The sequence below is a fragment of the Dermacentor andersoni genome, chromosome 3, assembly GCF_023375885.2.
Source record: "Dermacentor andersoni chromosome 3, qqDerAnde1_hic_scaffold, whole genome shotgun sequence".
NCBI classification, from domain to species: Eukaryota; Metazoa; Arthropoda; class Arachnida; order Ixodida; family Ixodidae; genus Dermacentor; species Dermacentor andersoni.
The window spans coordinates 63,227,785-63,251,827 of NC_092816.1; the positions used below are offsets into that span (position 1 = coordinate 63,227,785).

At 46.6% G+C, this 24,043-nt stretch overlaps 1 protein-coding gene across 2 annotated transcripts in view; it reads right to left on the reverse strand.

Annotated features, from left to right (window-relative positions):
• The window catches only part of Tao (Serine/threonine-protein kinase Tao), a 62,239-nt gene that overhangs the window by 18,226 nt on the left and 19,970 nt on the right, over positions 1-24,043 (reverse strand). For both annotated transcript variants that reach the window (XM_055062800.1, XM_050194718.2), the window contains 8 exons: positions 21,999-22,092; positions 19,311-19,392; positions 16,159-16,335; positions 15,081-15,296; positions 14,377-14,556; positions 12,114-12,248; positions 2,974-3,369; positions 1,609-1,989 (listed from right to left, as the gene is read on the reverse strand). In XM_055062800.1, coding sequence (XP_054918775.1) covers positions 1,609-1,989; positions 2,974-3,369; positions 12,114-12,248; positions 14,377-14,556; positions 15,081-15,296; positions 16,159-16,335; positions 19,311-19,392; positions 21,999-22,092 — 1,661 coding nt within the window. The remainder of the gene's footprint in view (positions 1-1,608; positions 1,990-2,973; positions 3,370-12,113; positions 12,249-14,376; positions 14,557-15,080; positions 15,297-16,158; positions 16,336-19,310; positions 19,393-21,998; positions 22,093-24,043) is intronic.

Genomic DNA, 24,043 nt, shown 5'->3' on the forward strand with positions numbered 1-24,043 from the left:
TGATAGTTTAGTTCCAATACAACCGGCAGATCAAGCTGATCTTCTGTGGTCAACATAAAAGAAAAATAAGTATTGAAAGTAGAAGCGCAGTGAATATCTGGAAGGGAAGTGTTAGTATTGTGTAAAGAAATGGTATTGTGGTCCTGATCTGGGCTTATAATGTGTCCGAACTTTCTGGGATAAGATTTTAGGAGAAATGGTAAGTCGTGAGTGAAGCCTTTACCTACAGGGCAGAGTAGTAAATTTTTAAGCTTTCCTTGGATGTGTCTTAATGTCCTTGTATGGCAATGTTACCACTTATGCACGACTAATTGATATGCAGCATAATCTCTCATAGCAGCAAGGGCACTTGGCACCATAATGGTTCCTTCCTCCACATATCCTGACAATGTGCGCTAGAATGATGCTAAGTGCAAGTCCTGCTGAAAGGAAATTACACTTATCACCAAGTTCCTAACGTCTACCTTGAAGGCCTTGCATGTTTAAATGAAGGTTCCACCACGATGCCCGTTCGTGCATGAGAAAGAGAGAGAAAGACAATAACAAGCAAGGAGCTCCACTAGATTCAAAATGAGCAAGCTCCCTCAAGCTACTTCCACTGCTTCAGCCAATGTGGCACACAATATGGCACACACCATGGCAATAGGAGATTGCATAATGAAGTACTTTGGAGTTACTTTCACTGCCTCACAATACAGTAGAACCTTGTCATTACGATTCTGTTTGGTACAACTTCCCGGCGCCAACGTTAGTGATCAAGAACACAAAAAGTGAGCCAGTACAGTTACGCTTGTCTTTTACCCGTTAATATCATCTGGGAAAACATGGTCTTTCGCCACCAACATTCACTACATCACCAAACTGCTGCATTTCCCGGGTAGTAGATCCCATGTGAGGAAGAAAAGGGTGAGCGTTTCCTACACTGGTATCAGCAAATCACCTTGCCCGTAATTGCACATCGCATCCACAGCTATGCGATAAGCACCTTTACCTATATGTATCACAGCGCATGTGATGTAGTGCCGTTAGAAAGCATACTGCACGCTTTTAATAGGAAATACCCAAGCGTGCCACTGTCGCCGCCTCAAAACACTACACAATAGTAAAATGACAATGTGCAACTCACGCTGCAATGATTCTCACGGAGTAGGCACAACAAAACTTCCTGCCAAAATACCCTGCCCGAAGAAGCTGCTGACCCAGGCCAAATTTGAGGAACGCAAACATAAGTTAATTGTAGCTGCTAAAATGACAAATTACAATTACATCTCGGGCAGCTTGAGCCCCACAAGCTCCGATTGCATAGGCATCTAGTGCTGCAATGACTCATGCAACGCTTCGCAATACGAAAATGTCCACTATGATCGAGTCTGCAACACATTTTTAGCAACTTTGGATTGTACGTTTTCCTGGTTAGTGTTCTTTCTTAGGCCTTTTTCCCAACACATATGAACCAGGTTCTACTGTAATTATGCAGTGAAATCACTGCACAAGTGTCATTAGAATCTGCTCAGACTGAAATGTGTGCAGGAAACGACAACCCCCAAGATCAAGTGACCAATACAGCCCCGTACTGAAAGAGTAGGGCCCGTGCGCAAAACGACTGACCGACTGCTTTTGGAGCATCTCGGCAATGCTCTGCTCGTACTGCTCGCCCAGGATGGCTAGCTTGCGGATCTGCTCCTCCTTGAGTTTCTTGATGACCGCCTTCTGGTCGTCCCTAGGTGTTGAGGCCAGCATCTGGTTCTTCCACGCCTTGTACTGGCGTGTCTGGATCTTGCACGTCTCGCGGAACTGCTTGCGGATCTGCAGCTCCTTGTGCTTGAGGCTCTTGGGCTGCTGCTTGACGGCCTGCGCGTGCCGCTTGTGCAACTCCCGTTCTCTCCGCGAGCAGTACTCGTGCTGGTTGGCCAGCTCTGTATGGTGCTGCTTGCGCACCTGCTCCTCCCGCAGCTGGTGGACGCCCCGCTGCTGCCGGTACTCCAACTCCTGCAGGTTGGAGAGATTAGGGAAAACACTTATATTACACTATAGGGAAATCCACGCACTGCATCAAAATTTAAGGTTGGGCGAGGCAGTTTAAATTCACCACTGAAATGCAAAACTGCAAAAATGCAACGCTTGCATTTTTTTCGCATAGACCCTATCATATTTGTTTTGTAACCTGTATCTGCACGTACTGTGGGGATGCGTGACTCTCGCGCGTCCCCTGATGTTTTTCCCGCATAGCGCGTCTCCTGCAGGGCGGCTTCGCCCGCGGCACTCGGAGTGGTTGAAGCGCAGTGCGAGAGATGGCGCTAGTGTTGCGCTGCTAACGCCGCCGACAGGCGAGGTTACTTGGGCGCCGAAATGAAGGCGCTTGGGGTCTTTGGGTTCGGGAAGCGAGCGGGAGCGGACGTGCCGCCCGCGCGTGCGCCGACCATGCTTCTGCGAGACCGTCTCGCGTGGCCGCCTTCGAACGTGCCACCATTCGCGTGACTGTACACGCGAACGACCAGGCGTTAAGATCCGGCATGGGGCGAACATATTCGCTCGCAATGCGGTCGCGGTAAGTCGGACTTCTAGATTTGTCGCGCGCCCATCGGCATGTTTTGGGGATAGCAACTCGGCTAGCAGGCATTGATCTATGAAAGGTACAATAAATGCCCTTGTGACTGTTTGCACTACTGTGTTGTCGTTTCTTTGTCCCCAAGAGTACGGAGGAGAACCTCGTATCTCCCACAGTACACTTATAACACACGTCAGATATAACTAAGTTGGACTGTATCTGAATGTTATACAATTTGAACCAACTCTTTGCTACATTCAGTTGCAGGACAAGACCAGGTAACATGAGCAAAGACTGACAACAACCATTTTTTTATTTCAAATCAGTCATTGCTGTTTCCGTGCTCGTGTTAGCTGGTATAGTCCCATATTTTGGAGTGCCCCAAGCACGAACGTTCAACGAAGGCATGTCAAAGGATTGCTTGCCTGTGTGGTCTCGTGGTGCCGTAGGAGCATGGAGTGCGCCTCCTCTAGTTGGCTCTGCCGCTTGGCCAGCTCCTCCCGGAGCAGCTCCTGCTCGAGCCGGTGGTACTGCAGCAGGCGCCGGCGCCGGTACTTGCGCACCTCCAGCTGAAGATAGTCTGCCTGGTGCCGCTGCAGCCGAGCCAGGGCCTCTGCCTGTCGCTGCTGCAGTTGCGCCTTGTGGCCCCGCAGGGCGGCATCGCCCCCGCCACTGCTGTCGTCACTGAGCTCCTTCTTGAGCTTTTCTTTGAGGTACTTGTACTCAACCTTCTGCTGCTGCTGGAAGCGCTTCGTCTCTTCCTCCTGCTGCTGCGCTATGGTGCGTGTCAGCCGCTTCTCCCCGGCCAGGTTGTGCTTCAGCTACAACAGAGGCATGGCAAAGAACGGAATGGTTCTATCGTAACAATGTGTCTGTACAGAAAGAAAAGGACAAGCAGTGAAAGAAAAGAAGGATGAGGACTTGGCTGTTGGTCTGGCAACCTTGCCCCGTCCAGTGCTATAGCACTGAGCATTCAGACAAACCGCTTCCTACATTGTAACACTCATCATCACCATCATCATCAGCCTATTTTTGTCCACTGCAGCACGAAGGCCTCTCCCGGCAATCTCCAATTACCCCTGTCCTGCGCCAACCGCTTCGAACTAGCACCCGCAAATTTCCTAATTTTGTTGCACCACCTAGCCTTCTGCCATCCTCTACTGCGCTTCCCATTGTAACACTATGCTCCGTTTTATACGTATCGGCCAATGCCGCAGCGAGGACTTGGTTTTTGGTCTGGTGGCCTCGCCACATCCAGAGTTATAGCACTGACCCTTCAGAACAGCCACTTCCTGCCTTGGAACACTGTGCTTCGTTTCATACAGAAAGACAGACAATCCTGCAGAGGCTAGGAAATCTTCTCTCACCGCTCACACTCGCGGCCAAAAAATAGTGCGTCACATATAAACAAATGGGTATGTGTCATGCAATTGTATGCAACTCCCATAATTCTACATCACTAAGTATGATGCAACTAAAGAATATGCTAGGAGATTTATTAGCAACATTCGCAGGCGAATGAGTAGCAGACACAAGTGTTCTGCCAAGGACAGCAACCACGAGCTCATACTGGTAGCAATGGTGCTGAGGTGCAAGCGGGCTACTCTTCGTTACAGTCGCCCTCCACAGAAAAAGGTGCCATCCTGGCGGCTTAAGGCGAAGAGACTAGACGTGGACAAGTCGCGGCCGCGATGACGTGGGTTCGTCGATGAAGTGAGGTGCTCGACGATGTAATGATTGATGGAGGACGTTTGCTCCAGGACGCGGTAGAGTCCTAGGTATTTTGCGACAAGTTTTGCGGAGAGGCCGGGTGTGGTAGCGGGTACCCGAGGCCATACGAGCACCAGGAGAGAAAGTTGGTGCAGGACGGTCGGCTGGTTGATGGAATTGCTGCTGCCACTGGTCCTCGGTGGAAAAAGAGCGGGCAAGCTGGCGGCATTCCTCGGCATGACGAGCAGCTTCAGATAGCGGAGTACTTTCGGACGCGTCAGGTGTATATGAAAGAATGATATCGAGTATAGTAGAATGTTCTCGTCCGTATAGGAGAAAGTAAAGGTAAAATCCAGTAGTTGCTTGGGCCGCAGTATTGTATGCATACGTCACGAAAGGGAGAACTTGGTCCCAGTTTGAATGATCCGAGGCGACGTACATCGAGAGCATACCACCAAGTGTACGGTTGAAGCGCTTGGTCATGCCATTAGTTTGCGGATGGCACGCTGTAATGGTGCAGTGGACAATTCAGCATTCGTTGAGTAGCGCCTTCAAAGCATCGGAAAAAAAGGCGCGGCCTCTATCGCTCAGAAGTTCGCGAGGGGCACCATGGCGAAGAACGAAACGTCGTAACAGAAACAATGCAATGTCGCGGGTGATGGCAGTCGGCAGAGCGGCTGTTTGAGTATAGCGAGTCAAGTGATCCACTGCAACAATAATCCAGCAGTTGCCTGCTGGAGTGGAGGGTAGAGGTCCGTATATGTCAATACCAACACAATCAAAGGATCAACTAGGGCAGGGAAGGGGTTGTGACGGGTAGACTTGTCCAGAAGGTGATTTTCGCTGTTTACACTGCACACAGGAGCGAATGAACTTTTAGACATAGTTATGCAAGCCGTGCCAATAAAATTGGGTGCGTAGTCGAGCATAGGTCTTGAAGAGGCCGGCATGCGCGCACTGAGGGTCTGCGTGGAAAGTGTCGCAGACAAGGTCACGGAGATGGCGGGGTATCACAAAAAGCTACTTACAACCGTCAGAAAGGTAATTAGGACGATAAAGAAGGCAAGGCCGTCGTGAATGCAGAAGTGGGCAGCCTGGCGGCGAAGAGCGTGAGTGGATCAGAAAGGATGCTGATGACAGCACTGATCCAGAGTGTGGGGATGCGCGACTCTCACGCATCCCCTGATATGCTGTTTTCCCGCACGGCTCGCGTGGCCTGGCACCCGCGGCGCTCGGAGTGGTACAGGCGCGGTGCGAGAGATGGCGCGACCGTCGCGGCGGGGTTACTTGGGCGCCGAAGGACAAGGCGCTGCCTCTTTCCCGGCGGGCCGGCGAACAGCGTGGACATTCCGCGCGCGCTGCGACCAGGCTTCTGCGAGACCGTCTCGCGTGGCCGCCTTCGAACGTGCCACCATTCGTGTGACTGTACACGCGAACGACCAGGCGTTGGGATCCAGCATGGGGCGAACATATTCGCTCGCAATGCGGTCGCGGTAAGTCGGCCTTCTAGATTTGTCGCGCGCCCATCGGCATGTTTTGGGGATAGCAACTCGGCTAGCAGGCATTGATCTATGAAAGGTGCAATAAATGCCCTTGTGATTGTTTGCTCTACTGTGTTGTCGTTCCTTTGTCCCAAGAGTACGGAGGAGAACCCCGTATCTCCCACAAGAGATCCTCGGCTTGCTCCGACGACATGCTGCGCAGTGCATGAGATGTAAGCATGGGCTCAAGGGTGGATAGGCAAGCGCAATCAGCGGTGACCGGTGAGCGACAAAGGGCGTCAGCGTCCATGTATTTGCGGCCGGTACGGTAGAGAACGCGGATGTCGTACTCCTGTAGCTTAAGGGTCCAGCGAGCAAGTCGGCCAGATGGGTCCTTATGGGTAGACAGCCAACAAAAGGCTTGATGGTGAGTGACAACATCGAAAAGGTGACCATACAAATAAGGACGGAATTTTCCAAGGGCCCAAATGATGGCTAAACACTCTTTCTCCATAACAGAATAATTAGCCTCGGCCTTTGTTAGAGTTCGGCACGTGTAGGCAACGACATATTCATCAAACCCCACTTTTTGTTGCGCGAGTACGGCGCCAAGTCCGACACCGCTGGCATTGGCGTGGACCTCTGTGGGAGCTGCAGGATCGAAGTGGCGGAGGATAGGTGGTGAGGTTAGCAGGTGGTGTAATGTCGTGAAGGCGTCATCGCAAGTGGGCAACCAAGTGGAAAGTTTTTTGTCACCACTTAGAAAGACTGTCAGGGGTGCACTTATGGAAGCAAAATTTCGAATGAAACGTCGGAAATACGAGCATAAACAAAGGGAACTTTGAAGCTCCTTTAACTTCCTTGGTTGTGGAAAGTCGGTGACAGCACGGAGCTTGGCTGGATCCGGAAGGATGCTGTCTCGCCAAGAATAGTGAGCTTTCGGGCGCCGAAACGAAATTTTTAAAAATTGAGTTGAAGTCCCGCATCTGCAAGGCATTTCAAAACGTGCTCGACAAGGCCGAGATGTGTTTGGAAATCAGCGGAAAAGACAACTACGTCATCCAGGTAGTATAGGCATGTGTTCCATTTGGGGCCGCGTAAAATATTATCCATCATTCTCTCAAAAGTTGCTGGAGTGTTACACAGGCCGAAAGGCATTACAATTCGTATAATCCGTCAGGTGTTACAAATGCTGTTTAGGTTGATCAGATGGTGACAAAGGGACTTGCCAGTATCCGGAACGTAAATCCATCGAAGAAAAGAACTCCGCTCCCTGCAAACAGTTGAGAGAGTCTTCGATGTGCGGTAACAGGTAAACGTCCTTACGCATTATCTTGTTCAGACGTCGGTAGTCGATGCAGAATCGAATAGAGCCATCTTTTTTCTTAACGAGAACGACCGGCGACGCCCAGGGACTGTTTGAAGGCTGCACAACGCCACGCTTCAGCATGTCAGCAACCTGGTGGTCAATGGCACTGTGCTCAGAGGCGGATACTCGGTATGGGCGTTTCCGTAGAGGTGCATGACTGCCGATATCTATCTGGTAAAAAACGGTGTGGCCCAAACCGGAAGCATGGCTGTCGAAAGAAGTGCGAAACTTCTGCAGGAGAGCGATAAGCTGGCTTCATTCTGAAGAGGACGTTTCATAGTTGATGGAGTGGTGGAAAGTGTCAAGGAGTGACTGATCAACCGCAGCGTCACAAGTAAGTGCGCTAAGGTCCGTAGAAGTAGAAACGGCAGGAGTGTCAAAGATGCAAAAGGTGTCGACCGGTTGAACGAGGCCTAGGCCTTCCCCATGAAATAAAGGTAAAGGGCAGGCTGTGGGATTGTCGGTGACCATTTTCGTGATGCCACTGCGAAGAGTAAGGAGAGCAAAGGGCAGCGGAGAACATCTGTGGCAAATGAACACCGCAGAGGTTGTAAAGAGAACAGTGCCATCAGAAATAGTGCCACGTGACACAGGCACAAGTAGGGAAGAGCATGGACACAAACAGTTTAGCACTAGAAGGGCGGTTTTCGATAGTCTCAAGGTCGAGAAGTACAGAAAGTTCGAGTTCGGCGTGACAACAGTCAATGTTATTATTTGCAAGGAAGTCGCAGCCTAATATGATGTCATGGGAACACGAGGGCAGCACTTTGATGGTATACAACAGTCCTTAAATGAAGATGCGAGCAGTACAGGCAGTGAGAGGCGTAATATTTTGAGTGTTCGCGGTTAGAAGGGAGAAGTCGGAGAGAGACTTTAAAACCTTTCGTAGTGTGCCGCAGAGTTCAGTGGAAATTACGGATATGGCGGCTCCTGGATCTACAAGTGCCACGACGGCCATTCCTTCGACAGACACTTCAATTACGTTGGCTGGAGTGGGACAAGGACTTGGGCATTGCGATGTGGACACAGTTCGTGCCTTAGGAACTGCGGCCATTAGTTTTCCTGCTCGATGGACACGGGACGGCACCGCATTGGAGAAAGCGAGCGACGATGTGGAGATGGTGAGCGGCTGGTAGACGCAGTTGGGCGGTCAGGGGTAAAGGAAGCAGTAGGAAAACTGGAAGGTGAAGAGGAAAACTGAGCGGGGAAAGGTGGCGCTCGCCGGATGTTCCGAAGACACATGCAACGACGACAATGGCGTGCCACGTGACCAGCACCACCACAAGCAAAACATATTGGACGGTCATCGAAGGTGCGCCATTGGTGGGGGTAAGGTCCGAGTCGTGGTTGATGAGTCGGAAAATGCTGTCGGTCAGGAAGCGGCATAGATGGCGGAAAAAATGCCGGCAGTCGATGCATAGAGGGCAGCAAGAGTGTTTGCGGACGAGATCGGGGAAACTGCTCCAGCGTAAGTGGGAGGTGCAGTGACTGGTGTCTGCTCAGCAGCTGGAGGAACGGCTTGAGAGTCTTGCTCTTGAATGAAGTCTCGGATCGTAGAAGGCAAAGTGGTTCCGGGACAGAAGACATCAACGATAGCTGGCGGACGTCCTCTGCGCAAACGAACTCCTGAATTTTTATGAACAGAGCAGCATGGTTGTCGTCGACTCAAAGTCTTGACAGAGAGTCGGCGGGCGTAGTGGGACATCGGGTGTGAAGCCGTTGCCTGCGCAACTAGTCGTAACTCTGACACAATTTTATCAATTCAACGACAGTGTGAGGACTCTTTGATAATAACATTTGAAATGCATCGTCATCAATACCACTAATTATATGTTTGATCTTATCCTCCTCTGACATCGACGCATTCACCCCTTTGCAAAGGTCAACAATGTCCTCAATGTAGCTCGTGAAGTTCTCTCCGACCTCTTGGGATCGTGTACGCAAACGTTGTTCTGCATGAAGCTTTCGTACTGCTGGCCGATTGAAAACTTGGGTAAAGGTGGTCTTGAAGACCAACCAAGAAGTGAGGTCAGCTTCATGGTTTAGAAACCAGAGTTTCACAACGTCCTTAAGATAGAATGCGACGTTTCTCAACTTGGTAACATTGCCCCACTGCTTATGGGCACTCACTCTCTCATAAGAGGAGATCCAATCTTTGTCTTTGTCATCTGTGCCGGAGAAGATAGGGGGATCTCGCTGACGCAAGGCACTGGCACAAACCAGGGTGGGCGGCGCCACTGGAGGAGTGCATGCGTCGTCGGGCATGATGGGGGGTAGAGTGCGACTCCAAAGTTCCAGGGTGGTCGAAACCCAGCACGTCCACCACTTACTAAGAGATTTATTCGCAACGGACGCAGCCGAATGGGTAGCAGTCACAAACGTTCTGCCAAGGACAGCAACCAAGAGTTCATGCATGCTCTGTCTGGGATCCTCATCAACCTAACCTATCTAATACACTGGAATCAATTCAAAACTGTGCAGCCCGGTTTATCTACTCTGAATATTCTTATCATGCAAGCGTGTCTGAACTAAAATCCCGTGCCGGTCTTACTAATCTAGAATCGCAACGTCTTATTTCTAGACTGTCTTTTTCACAAATTCTATCATTCACCACTCCACATTTCAGCTATATTACCAGCTCATCGTCAGTCCAGCCGCATTAACCACAGCAAAGCCGTGTATCCTCCCCCGGCGCAGACTACCTCTCATCTGCGATCATTTTTTTTTAAAACCGCCAGGGACTGGAACGGTCTGTCTGCCGACATCACGCACCACTCCGACGCTCATCACTTCAAGGCTGCTCTCGAATCACTGTTTTGTTAAACTAAGCCCATCCCTCATGTAATACCCCATCTCTGGGGCCTTTGAGGTATAATAAATAAATAAATAAATAAATAAATAAATAAATAAATAAATAAATAAATAAATACTGATAGCAATGGTGCTGAGGCGCAGGCAGTTACTCTTCGTTACAAATACAAGGAAGGCATGCTAGATCTGAACTTATCTACCGCAGAACGAGCGGAGTGGCATATTTATGCGACCAGCAGCCACAGCACAACATTTGAGCTAGTGAGAGAAATGTAGTATGTTGTGTACCGGAAGCACGAAGGTTCACAGATTATGCGTGATTCGATGTAACTTCACTTCCACAAGTTGTAGTTGTAGTTGCACCACAGGTACAACAACCGCATGCAATACATGCACAGGGCAACTTCTGTGGCCACACTAATCGCATAGCTTCCATAACATTGCCCGCCAAGTAGGAAATCAAGTATAGTAGTCAAGTGAAGGCTGCAGTCTGGACATTGTGGTAATAGCACATGGCTGAAGGGCAGCACTATGAAACAATGTGGCTAGTGTATACGTGAACACTACGATTCTGTTTGTACAGTGCACTGGCTCTGTTTAAAGTGAAATTATATGGAGCTAAAAAAAGGTCAAGATGCAGTGTAAGCAAAGAAGAAAACAACTGAATTGCATGAGCTCCTTAGTGGTCATTTAAGTTTCACTATGCAATGTGAGAATGCCCAGTCCTAAATACGAAAAGCGAAAGACACGATCCTCTCAGGCTCACTAAGAAAAGAGCATGAAATGCAGTACTTGTTCTGAAGTGCTAAATGTACAGCTCTTGTGCAGGCTTCCAGGAAAGCTATGAGCAGCCTGACAAGGGGACAAATCATCATTCTCCGTTCACTTTTTGAAACCTGCAATGCTTGCATTACATTTAAATATAACCAGCTCGTGAAAACTCATGCCACTGACAAGCTATCAACATTGTACTGCATTTACACGATTGTAAGTCGACCCCCACTCCCCTATATCGTGTGTGACAGGAAAAAGAAGAAGCATACCCAAGGGTGCAATCCATATAGAAAATTTATTAGTAGCTGGCATGGTCGCTGGACTACTCATGTTCACTTGTGCCATCGTCGTCACTACCGCTGCTATCGTCATCGCTGCTACGGTCCCACAGCGTGGCGTCGTCCCGCGAAATTCCACATTTGGCAAGCGACCGCGCCACAACATCTTGTGGAACCGCAGCCCACGCCCAGCGCACCCAACGACATGCAGCCGTCAGGGACGCTCTTTTGACATGTCCGGTTGGTGTAAGTTCGCAGTCTTCTGCCACCAGCCACTTGTACTCGCGGCGGAGCAGGTCCTTAAAAGGCGAAAATCCACACTTGTTTCATGACCATGTCGCACTTCACTGGCAAGGACTGATCACACATTTCAGCGACGTACGCTGCAAGCTTGGCCTACAGCTCCGGAAAAAATCTTGACTTCGGCCCGTGGAAAATTCTTCGCTCGCCGTCACAGGTGAAAATTTTGCTTCGCTGCAGTCGCCACTCTCGCACCACCCAATCAGAAACATCGAACTTGCGATCCGCTGCGCAGCGATTGGTTTCTTCGGCGTAAAGGATAGTTCTCTTGAACGCTGCTGTGAACGAGTGCCGAATGTTTAGTGGGCCTGGAGCACTCATGACGACTGAGGAAGCATGGAAGTAGCACGTAACCGGCAGTTAAGTCAAACGCATCAAAAAGAGAAACGCGTGAGCGATGTCTGCTTTTCCATGAACTATCGATACTCCCCATGTACTCCCTGCAAGCGCCGCCGTTCTGGGGGTGCCGCCATGAATGGAACAGCGGCACTTCCAACTATCGACCTCCCTCCATGAGTGTTGTGTGCGCTGCAAAACTCTAAACAGTGTTGAACACCCCTTCCGAAAAGTGAACAAACGCACAGGATAGCGAAAACTATGGGTATGGCCATAGAGCAAACATAAAGTATGTTGTAGCTCCCCTGATATCTCGTTGGCCTCGCTTTTTTGGCGGTGCCATGTTTTGGTTTCGATTGTAAATCGACCCCCAGATTTTCAAATTTAAAAATATAGGTTGACTTACAATCGTGTAAATACCGTATCTCGGCAGCTCGAGCAAATGTATGACAAGTAGGTCTCCACCAAGACAAAAAGAATGCCGATGAAACTGGGAAAATGCTTACCTTTTTCTCTAGATCCTGTTGGTGCTTCATTTGTAATTTTTCTAGTTCTTTACTAAACTGCTGTAACAAAGTTTCGTATTCCTTGTCAAGCTTCTGCTTGTGATCATCCATCTCTTGTATACATTTTGCTTCCATCTGAAACCAACACAGTAGAATTTGCATGACGTTTTCAAAGCAGTTCAGAGCACCAACCACATAGAACAAGTTTTCATAGCAGTATTTTCGGCGCTGTCTCAGTGCTTGAATTTCAGCACATACGATTCTTAAGCAATAATCATAGCTGAAATGAGTTCCATTTGCTTTGCCACTTTAAGGTGGTAGGCCTCAATCAGAAGTGAACTTTTTTTAACAAAATAGACTTTTTGTTCAGTTTTTAACATGTTATGCATGCGAAAATGTTCAGCAACATGTTGAAAAAAATATCATCTTCCTATCATCATTAGTTTGGGAGTTACAGTGAGTTTTCCAACCCATACTCTCATATTGTAAAACTGAAAATCAGTGTTATTTCTCTTATATACATATCTTTTAATAATTTTTTTCATTTTATGTTGTTGCCAAGCGGCCACACAAATAAACATAGCCCCAAACAATGTTCATGCTTTAGTAGACAATTCTCAGTATTTCTGTTTTTTTTCTCATTTAAGTTTGCCTTTACTGATTGCCCAATAATTTGGAAAATTTTTCAGACCCTCCTGTGTATGAAATATCCATTGGTGACTGTACTTACTTGCATAAAAGATCAAATTTCAATATCACAAAGCAAATTGCCGATTTTACCGAATTTGCCATATCGAGGTTTAACCGTATAAGACGTGGGTTCAATTATGCCCTGCAATGGATAAATGTGAAATGATCTTTTTTTTTTTTATTGAAGAGCTGCTACAAAAGATCTCAAGTGTGTATAAAGTATCCCAAGAATGGTAATCGCATTAAAGAAAAAGAAAACATTTCCACTCGCCACACACAACCTAGAACATTGAGAACCAGCACGGCTCTTCGGCACTATCTCCTTTATTAGGTGGCACCCACATGACTGCACCGGTGAAAAATTTTTTGAGGCAACATGCTGGGACTTAGTCTTAAGTGTTCGCCACTAGGAGCAGACGTCATCCCAGGCGTTAGTTAAAGGCTGCTAATAAGAAAATTAAGACAATTACCAGCCGTGAAGTTAGCCAATATTGCTTCAATAGGCTGCTCATTTATAAGCAATTCGGCCAAAGTGAATATTGTTGCAGTTGGCCTTTAAGTGCCTGCCATTGGAACAGATACAGTGAAATCTTGTTACTATGAACACCACATTAAAAAATTTTTCAGAACACTGAACTTTTCAGAATAACGATTGTTATTCAGTTTCCATGTCGTGTTAACAACGCCTCAGTACTATAAACTAATATTAAAAAATCTGAGAATTCTTAAATTTCCATGTGATGACGCATCCATCGGGTTTTGAAAGCGCATGCTCCACCCAGCATCGACCCCGGCAAGTATCGCCTAGCAATGGAGGTGCGTCTCTTCCTTCTTTCGGTGCACACCATTCTTTCGAGCTTCCTTCTGCAGCCATACTAGCTATGTGCACGAAGAAACGTCACCTCCGTACTTGCGGGGATGCCACACGGTCCCACTTTGCACTTTCCAGACGGTGTCGTTTACCCGCGCTAGCACATTGTTCAGGTGTCCGCTAGAGTGAGACAGTTGCGGTGTCCACGGGCAAGGAAGTGAAAAACAAGAAACACTGCGCTATGGAAGCGAAGTGGAGCTTTTTTTCTTCTTCTTTTTTTTTTTATTTTGTCAGTAGTTTTCTCAGCGTCAGCGTCTGCTTTGTACGCATCACTCTTAATACGGTGTGCTTCAGTGGTGCATGGCAGTGGAATCTACGAAAGATAGCAACAGCGCCTGCCAAAGAGCCAACAGCGACGTTTTCGTGGTTGGCTCAAATGGCGACAACTTATGAACTGAAGAGTTGATGGGTGGAATGTTTAATTTTGGGGCTTTCGCTATGATGACCTATCAGAATAACGAACTATTTTTGGCGATCCCGCGTGATTCGTTATGTCGAGATTTGACTGTATCAGCCTCCCCCATGATGCAAAATAGGGAAAGCACAAAACTCTTGCTGTGTGGTCCAGAGTAGCAGCACCGCAGAGTAGACTCTTGCTGCTCCAGTTGACATTTGCTTGTGCTAGTCTTTGTTCCAGACGATAGTACAGTACAGAGGCAAAGCTGAGATTCACAGCACTATGTCAGCGACGAAGCCACTCACCTGCTCTAGCGCCTTCTGGTGTTGGCGCCGCATCCTCTTGTAGCCCGACATTTGTTCATGCATCTGGTTCTCCTGCTCATGCTCCTTCATTTGACGTGTCACTATAGATGTTGTCCGTATCGTTGCAAAATTATTAGTGGCCCCTGCTTCTGTACTATTCAAGCTGGTTGACGATGAATTCTGCAAAGGGAGGAATACAAGAGCTACCTTCAGGGGCATCCAGGAAATCAGTGACAGCAGTTGTGTTATATCATAGCATACCGTGACAATTCCCGTATAGCTCCCACATATTTGCGCAGGATTACATTACGATTTGGTACGAGATTGTACAGGATTGAGGCATAAAACAGCTATTCGCCATGTACGAGTCTGTAAGCACTGATGTGTGCACAAATAGGGGGTTTCATTCATATTGTACAAATACCTGCAACCATACTTTGAAATGATTACTTTTAGGTACCATGCCATCTATTACATAAATATGACTAAATGACCTCACACAATTACTCTAACATATTTCAAAAGCCCTTTTCTGTGAGAGCAGCTTTCTGCCCCATCAAAAGTGCTGCCATAAGTGTTATCAGGTATGTCATGTTGCATTTGTCCCGGACCATACATTCTTTTTCTGTGGTCCCCTAAAGAACATGCTATTGAGCGTTCCCCTGTGCACATCAAAGAAATGCAATGGGGAAACAAGTGCGTACACTGTCCCTCGGATGCCGGAAAGAGGAAGGTGGGTACGAGTCCATCTCCGAGGCTGGGGGCAGGCTGCTGGTGCTGCTGCTGTGGCTGCCCGCGCTCACATTGCTGCTGCTCTGCTGGCTCTGGTTGGAGCGCAGGCTGCTGCTCTTGCTGCCTTCGCCCCCACCGTTGCCCGCACTGCTGCCCCCATTGCCCCCCGTGCTCACTTGGTCGTCCTCCTGCAACACGATGGGGAACACAAGGCAGACACCCCGTCACGTGTGGCATTCATTCACTGGAAGTATCTACCTACAGCACCAAAGAGGCATTACTGTGAAGAGGCCAGAAAATTGAGAGGAAAAACATCGGAAACGAATAACAAGCCTTGGAAAGCATTTTTGTTTACTTGGGCGAAGCTGTTTATGCTCGCCAAGAAGTTCAGATAGAACTTGAACAAGCTGGCAACAGCAGTCGTGGCAGATGGCCATCAGCCAATTTACGCAGCTTACAACTGGCTCCTACTTATAAAGTGGCACTATTCATTGTAGTTCAATGTGGCCACGAGGGAACAACTGCTGAAACTATGCATGTTGACATAGCAATTAGCTTAGCAATTAGCAATTAGTAACATAGCAATTAGCTTGCAAAGCAAGAAGTACTATCAGTTGCTGTAGTTTGCAATGCTACTTGCTGCAAATTCATTATAGAAACAGATATTTAGGTTCCAGTCAATTCACTGCTACACATGCCCTGTGTGTCTAGGCACAAAAATGCCTAGACATGCGAGAGAGGTCATCTTATTGTTAAACAACAAAAAAGGGAGAAAAGGAAAGGAAAGCATCCCTCAGTCTAGAGCCTCACTGGCAATATTTCTTAGTGCTTCTTTGATAATAGATTCTAACAGATATAGACTTCATCAAGATAGGTGATGGCTTGAGTCAGCCGGCCAGCCACGGGTGTGAACAAGGCAAGACGCAGTGAGAGCGGCGGTGGTGGGTACTCCCACAGTAGTATAATTGTATCGTTAGGGTATCTGCCGTACCGATGACGAGGTGTGGGGCTCAAGGGGGTACCACAGTTGAGAAAAGATGAGGAACTTACTGTCGAGTCATCCTCAGCCTCCACTGCGTTGGCCTCGTTGTTCTCTTGCGAGTCAATCATGAGAATTTTCTTCATCTTGCGGTAGTTGAGGTTGTCCAGTTCCCTAACTGCTGCCTTTGTCCGCTGGATTAGGTCTACTATCACCTTGCCTGAGCGTGGCCGCGTCATGAATGGATGCTGGACAGACACAAACGACGAGCAGCATGTAAACCAAACCAGACAGGGAGGAAGGGATCCAATTCACGCACACATACTACCATGCTACAGACTATCCCATAGAACACTCTCTCCACCACACGTGAAACCAATCCATGCAGAACCCACCATATGGCACCTGCACAAAACTAATACCTTCATCTGCTAGTTCAGGCACTTCCAAGGTGGCATCACCACCCAGCTTTTATCAATGAGTTTGTTCAAGCTTATCAAGCCTCTTCTCCCAATAAGAGTGGCTTCTTTAATATTGTAGAAGGGTAACTTACAACTACACCTCAATTTACTTTTCTCATCAGTGTCCCTTTAGCTACAATCAAATACAGTTAAAACTCGGTATAAAGAAGTCAGTAAAATTAGCAATTTGCTTCGTTCTATCAAACTCTCATTGTTTCAATTTTCAAATTTCAAATAAGTACAGTAACTGGCCGATGTTTCTTGCATGGAAAGGGGCCGAAGAATTTCCCAAATTATCAGGCAATCGACAAAAGCAAATTTGAATAAGAAAACAATTAATTTTGATAAATGTAAGAGTCGGTGACGAATGATATGGTTTCATGCCACATACGTCGACGATATCTTCACATCAGTGTACTAATTGAGCAAATCCAGCCACGCTTTCGCGTGCACTCCACCCCCGCAGCTGCTAGTGTCACCCACGCTGAGACGATGCTATCAGGAAAAGCGCCGACAGCACGGAGTGAATGCTTCGATTGCCTCTCGCTCCAATGGGTCATCGAAACTCGAGGTCATGCAACGTCCAATACTAAATGTGCGGGAAGACAGCTTTCCAAGTGCCACGCCCTCTCCGCATGCCCACTCTTTACACATGCGGCAGATTACCTCTAAAGCAGGGTGTGCAGCTGCGTATGTGCTCAGCCGCGCCTTACAGCCATGCTCAGCCACGATGGAGACACGCCAGAAATTGAGACGCGTGTCAACTTACCCCCCACTCCCTCAAGCGCACTTGATCCCGTTACGGAGAGCTCACTCCCCTCCCCCTCTTTGCCTTTGCCTCACCCTCCTAGACTTTCACTCTCACATAAATTGCACAGTGGGCGAGGCCCGATAGCTCTTATCGTACTTGGACTTTATACAGTACAGTCCACTTATAAGTCCACTTATAACGATACCACATATAATGATATATCGATTATAACGATGAGCCGCCTTTAGAGTATCAACTTAGGCATTAGGACTATGAGAGAAATAACCGTATATAACGATGTTATGCACTGCATATCGGATATAACAATAGAAATTCTGCCTTTTGTGTGGCGTTTCCTATGCAGAATGATCGTCAAATTTGTGTTGCTAAGTTCCCCTTAACCGAGGCGAAAAGTTTGCCTACGCAAGTTCGCATCTGCCACCATTTACCGCGCAGCACGTCCCACCAGCACGCCGATTGTGACAGCCACAGAGAGCATCGCAAATTGGAGCAGTGTGCCACAAGATGTTGCCAACTGCTTTGCATCCGCGTCACCCGCAAGCGTCCAGAGAAAAAAAGAAAAAACCTCCCTCTCTTCCTCAGTGAGCACATAAATGCGCCGCGGAATATGGTCTCTGAAGGACCTTACCACGGAAGCAGTGGGGGCTGCGGTTGGTGCGCCGACAAAGCGTAAAGCTGTGTCGCTTGTAACGAAGCTGCAAATTTTGCAAGACTCGTGCAGTTGATGATATCGACAATTCTGAAAATCGTGAGCGCCACGATTATGAAGGCTACAACTAGTGACCATGCTGATCAACGGAAACGGTGGCCTTTGTGAGCCAGGGCGAAACCCCCTCCATGTGTGAAACCAACACGGCAGTAGCCGCTGACAAACCCGAATTCTGGGAGTATGTCGCTACTGGCGGTACAACAGGTGGTGCAGCGCTGCCTCGTTCTCCGAAGAATCTCCGACGGCGCGACCGTTGTTGCAACACATAGACGGCGCCGCAGTGTTAAGGAGGCGACGTCAGCAGCAGGAGTGATGACGAGATTGACAGTGGCCCATTTTTGACACCGACCCCCAAAGTTCACGCAAAGTGCACTGTCGTCGATAGAGTTGCTCATTGATTTCGTGCCCGCTAAATTATAGACGCCAGTGTTTGCACAGCCACTGGACGCAACGCACACTGCGGCTGTGAACCTGAAACTTCCGTGAAAGCAAGTGCAGATTTCTGACTATTTCAGCATGCCTAACGCTTGACATGCTGCTTAGAGGTATAAATAAACGTTTCAATGTTTCACAGCCTACTTTCTACAACGCCAATTTTTTATTGTAAGTAGCAAATTTGGTTTCGAAGCTATGAAAGTATGTTCGGCAGCTTTTCCTTCTTTTTTTTTTTTTTAGCAGCAGTCCAGGTATAGTGATGATCGATTATAACAATCGGATTTGTCGTTATTCATTATAAGTGGACTCAACTGTATAGAACATGGTGCGGTTCCACTTCCACGGTCGCTCTTGTCACATAGCATGCGATTTGAGAGGTGCGTTTGCAAGCAGCCGTTTGTAATTCAATCATTTTATGATCAGCATCCTTGGATGCTTCCACTTATTGTCATGGCATTCCTTTGCGGCGGCAGTGAAATTTCGTTATATTGAAATCGCATACAAACACACTTCATTACATTGAGGTTCTAAATACATGGTTATAAAGAAGTTAATTATACCGAGGATTAACTGTATGCGAAGAGCAGCCATGCTTCATGCATCGCTGCAAAGTTATCGGCACTTGATTTGTGGAACGAGTTTCTGCCATATTCTGTTATGTGTTCACCGAATGCAAGTAACAAATATTTCGAAGGTTGAAACAGAAAAATAAAGAAGAATCCACATCTCTGGTTCTTTAAAGTTTACTTTCGTAGGCACATACAGTGCAGAAATAATGCAGAAATGTGTACCAAGAAAAGAAAAAAAGAAACTGCACAATAAGCATGAGGAGGAGTGCAATCAAACCTGTAATAGGTTGACGGCTGTGGGCCTATCTGCAGGGTTCTTCTGCAGGCAGGAATTTACAAAATGCCTGAAGACGTCCGACCTATGGAATGAGCATAACCGGAGTGCAATCAAAACAAAGCACAAGATACTGAAGAAAATGCAGTGGATGGGTAATGGGAGTCACGCATCAACAAAAGAGCTGAAGTGCCAAGGAAGCTTCTTCGCCTGCTTTGTAGTCGCCAATTGGCCTGCCGATCATGGAGCAGGCAGCATGCAAGCAGAACTGCCATCTACTTTGGACAACTCTTGAGCAGCCAACATTATATGGATTCGAAGGGTGGTGCTAGCATGGACCTGGCTTTAAGTTCAAGTATTTATGATGAATTCTTAATTTTCCTTTTCTTCGTTTAGCCTGTTTTGGAAACTACAACTGTGCAGGGTGCCTTTGCTGGCAGCTGCACCTGACATAAAGCTAGAAGCTTAACCAACATATTAAGTCATGTTAAAATTTAAAAGACGATGTGCAACACAAGAACATGTCAAAGTATGAAAAACAAGTCCCTAAAATCAATAGAACAATCACTTTATTTAAATAAAGCGTGTTCACTCGAGTGCACCCATGACAAGGTCAACTTCAGATACTGCATAAGTAAAACAATCAAGCCACAAATTTCTTAATTCAACATAGTTCTTAAAAAGCAGGGGCTTGCAAATAGTAATTTCTGAAACTCAATCAGATATTAATAAATAAAGGTGGCATAAAATCAAATACATATCGAACAGTTGTAAAAATGTTTTTACGAATTAGAATGGCAGTGACCCAGGAGGCCAGTAAAAATAGACCTCTAGACCTTGACGGGACTGACAGAATTAGTAGAATTATCCAGTTGGTCAAATAAAAAGGTAAACTAAGGCAGAAAAAAAATGCTGAACTACACCGCTGCTTCATTTGGCAGTGTTCACTTGATTCTAATGTACTCTCTAATATAACACACCCACAGTTTTTATGGGCTCATAGTAGAAATATATGTGCAAACATACCTAACACACACCTGACTTTACCTAAAAAAATGCAGCATGCCTTCGATTCTGGCAATCATAAATAAGATGAAATGTGCAGTTTATCTTCACAGAATACAAATTTATTTCATTTAATGTTTACCACTGGCAATATGGACAGTTTTTTGTCGCTTCCTGTTACCCACAATATATGTCACTCTCACTGCAGCGCACTGTGTCTGATATTCCAAATTTCTTGGGACTACTATGCTACAATCGCCAACAAAGTGGTGGCTCATGTCTAGACTACCCACTATGAAGCATGCAAGGGTCGAAGATACCGATAATTTGATATGCAACCCTGTTGCTGCTAGCCTGATATGTAAAATAACGCCTTTTGAACAAGCTTTTTTTAAATTACAGCCTCAAAGCAGCACATCAACGTCATTGCCAACCAACAAAGAAGCTGTTTTGCCTCAATACTCTGATGAAAATGGCAATGACGCAGGCACAGAAAACACAGTTTCGGTCTCATATCCAACTGTTAACATGTAGGCAATTTTCGGACTAATTTTCTTGGGGAAAAGAGCCATGTACCAGATTTGAGTAAGCTTGTAATACTAATCATTCATTGTGACCTGCTGCTTTCACTTCGAAACCTGCCTAAGGCAAGCCAAAAATCAGCATTTTGGATGTCAGATATTAAGTTGACATGTTCTTGACATAGTCACTGTGCCCTGGCGCTACCAAGACAGCCATTGGAGTCATGATTGGGGTCACCGTTAGGGCTACCAACCATGTGCAGCCAAGTCAATCTGGCAAGGGTCAATTTCAGGATCGAAATAACAAATGTACTGGCCTATACGAATGTATGGGTGCTGGCTGGGACCTTCAACTGGTGTTCATATTAGCTAACCAGAGCAGAATTCCACGTTCACATGGAGACAAAAAGCATTGAGCTCTTTTCACCGCTTCAATTGGGACCAAATTAACTAATAAATTGCACTACAAGGGTTGAATTAATGGAAGTCTACAAAACAATTTTTATAAGAAGACCAAATGAAAAAGCAGTATACTCGCAATTTCAACCATCCCAATTAAAGATGATAGCCCTTGGCTTTAATGTCATTAGTTTAATCCACTACTTGCAAGATGCAACTAAACCTGTTCTTTTTCCACTTTTTCCACTCGGGCATCCTCATCCCTATGCCTGGAGGGTTCCTGGCCTAAACATTACACAGACCTGCCACCTTTATAATTACAGAAATATAACTGTTAAGCCAAAGAATTCTAATATATGGTGAAAAATAGTAAATATTGGACAAGTTGACGCTGCTGCACAGGTACCTCCACATAATCTGCAGATAAGAAAACTCAGCTATGACAAATTCGTCACCAATTGTAGCTATGTTTTTTTGGAGTAACTTTAGCCCTAGAATAGACACACATGAGAAATTGTAAAATTATTAGTGAAAATATGTCAACTGCAAACAAGATATAAAATCGGGCATTTTACAATAAAATCATAAATGTTGGCAGGTACAATTACATTCGAACCCAAGCTTTGAAGCAAAGTTGCACATGTGGACAAATATCTACTCACGCTCAGTGAGTAGAATGCCACAAGGCATTCAATTGAATCTATTGATGCCATCACCAAAGTTTCTCGCCAATTTTCAGCTGCAAATGAACTTTCAACACACTCACCATTCCCCTCCACTGAGTGTGGGCGAGTCATTCTGGGCGATATGGTACAAGGCACTCATGGCATTCATGTTGAAATAGGGAGGCTTCCTTTCACCTGCGCAGGCAAGGAGAAGATCCAAATACGAATGTTTTTCATTAGATATGTGGTCCAGACACTAACGAGATTTTAATGGTTCTGGCTACGTTCCCAAAAGCTTCACATCTATCTGCAGAAACGAGCTGTTTTCTAGCATCTCAATAAGGGCTCCTGATAAACTGCAGTTACACCTCAATATAATGAAGTTGGTGAGTCAGCAATTTGCTTTGCTATATCAAAATTTAGTTATATTGAAATTCGATCTTTTATGCAAATAAGTACAGTCACCAATGAATTTTTTCTTACAGGGAAGAAGATGCAAATTTTTCCAAATTATCGGGCAATCAAAAAAGCAAATTTGATTGATAAAAAAGGTTACTTTGGTGAATTTCAGAGTCGGCAACGAAAGATATGGCTTCATGCATCCTTGGCAAAATCTTCAAATGTTTGGTAGGAAGCAAAGCCAGCCAAGCTTTCTCGTCCACTATCTGCCGCAGCTGATAGTGGCGACCCTGCAGTGGGATGATGCTATCATGAAAATTGCAAGCAGCAGGGAGCAAAGGCTTTGTCTGCCTCTGGTTGTCTCCAAAACTCCAGATTACACAACCTCCAGCACTAAATGCACCAGAAGACAACACCATGCCAAGTGCAATAACATCACGCCCTGTGCGCTGTATGCTTTAGGTGCAAGTGAAAGCTTGTAAGGGTGAGCCAAGAAGGACGTTGGCTTGATGAAAGAGGACGGCACTCATCAAGACAACATCACTCTCAGCCCACCTTTGCAAGCTTTCACCTGCACCTAAAGCATACAGTGCACAGGGTGCAATGGAATTTTATTTCACTTAAACTTTTATAGCAGAGTGACCGGTTTGGTGGTAACTCTGGCTCTTGCGGCGTGCGATCTGAGAGGTGCATTTGAAAGCCAGTGCATGCAATTCAACCAGAGGCGGAAGTTTTCATTTATTGTCTCAGTATTCCTTCACAGCAGCAGTGAAATTTTGTTATATTAAATCACGGATAAACATGCTTTGTTATGATGAGGTTCAAAATACATGACATTTTAGGGACAAGTTATAAAATGTTAGATACTTTGTTATATCAAGAATTTCGTTATATTAAGATTTATCTGTAGTACAGTAGAACCTCGTAGACATGATCCTGTTAGCACGATTTCCCGGCGCCAATGTTTACAATCGAGAACTCAAAGAACGACCCAACACAGTTATTTTTTACCAGTTCATACGTTTCAGGAAAAGAAGCTTTTGTTACCAAGGTGTGAGGTGCGCGTGATAGAGAACAGTAAGCTACTTGTTGCAGCAGTTTATCCGCAATACTCATCAGCCAGTCTCACGCTGGTGGGCCGCTAAGTTTCTTATTCCAGTTTCAGCAAATCTCCTCCTGGGTCGTCGCATACTGCATTCGCAGCTATCACCACCAACCCTATTGTGGTAAGCATCTTCACCTATCTGTTTCTCAGCGCATGGGCAGTAGTGACGATGGAAGCGTACTGCACGCTTTTAAGAGCCGATAACCCAAACATGCCACCGTTCCCTGCTGCATGAGCATCATGTATCCCTCTGACGGCATCCATCATAGCACGTAGGCATAGTGTTCTGTGTTGCCCACCAGCTAGATTTTTTTAATATTTACAGTCCCAGTCTCAAAACACTAGGGAATAGGAAGACAATGTGCGCCTGGGTTGCTTAGGCCCACGTCTTGTGCCACGAAAATTTGTGCCGAGTGGGCACAACTTCCCACTAAAATGCCCCACTTGGAGAAGCTGCTGACCCAAGCCGAATTCGAGGAGCGCAAGTGTAACCTTGCCGAAGCAGTAAAAACACCGTGCGTTTAGGGGCTGCTCGAGCCCTACCAGCTTGGGTCGTGTTGGCGTCTTGCGCTGCAACGATTTGCACAACGCTTTGCATTATGTACATGTCAACTACAGTTGAGCCTGTAAATTTTTTAGTGA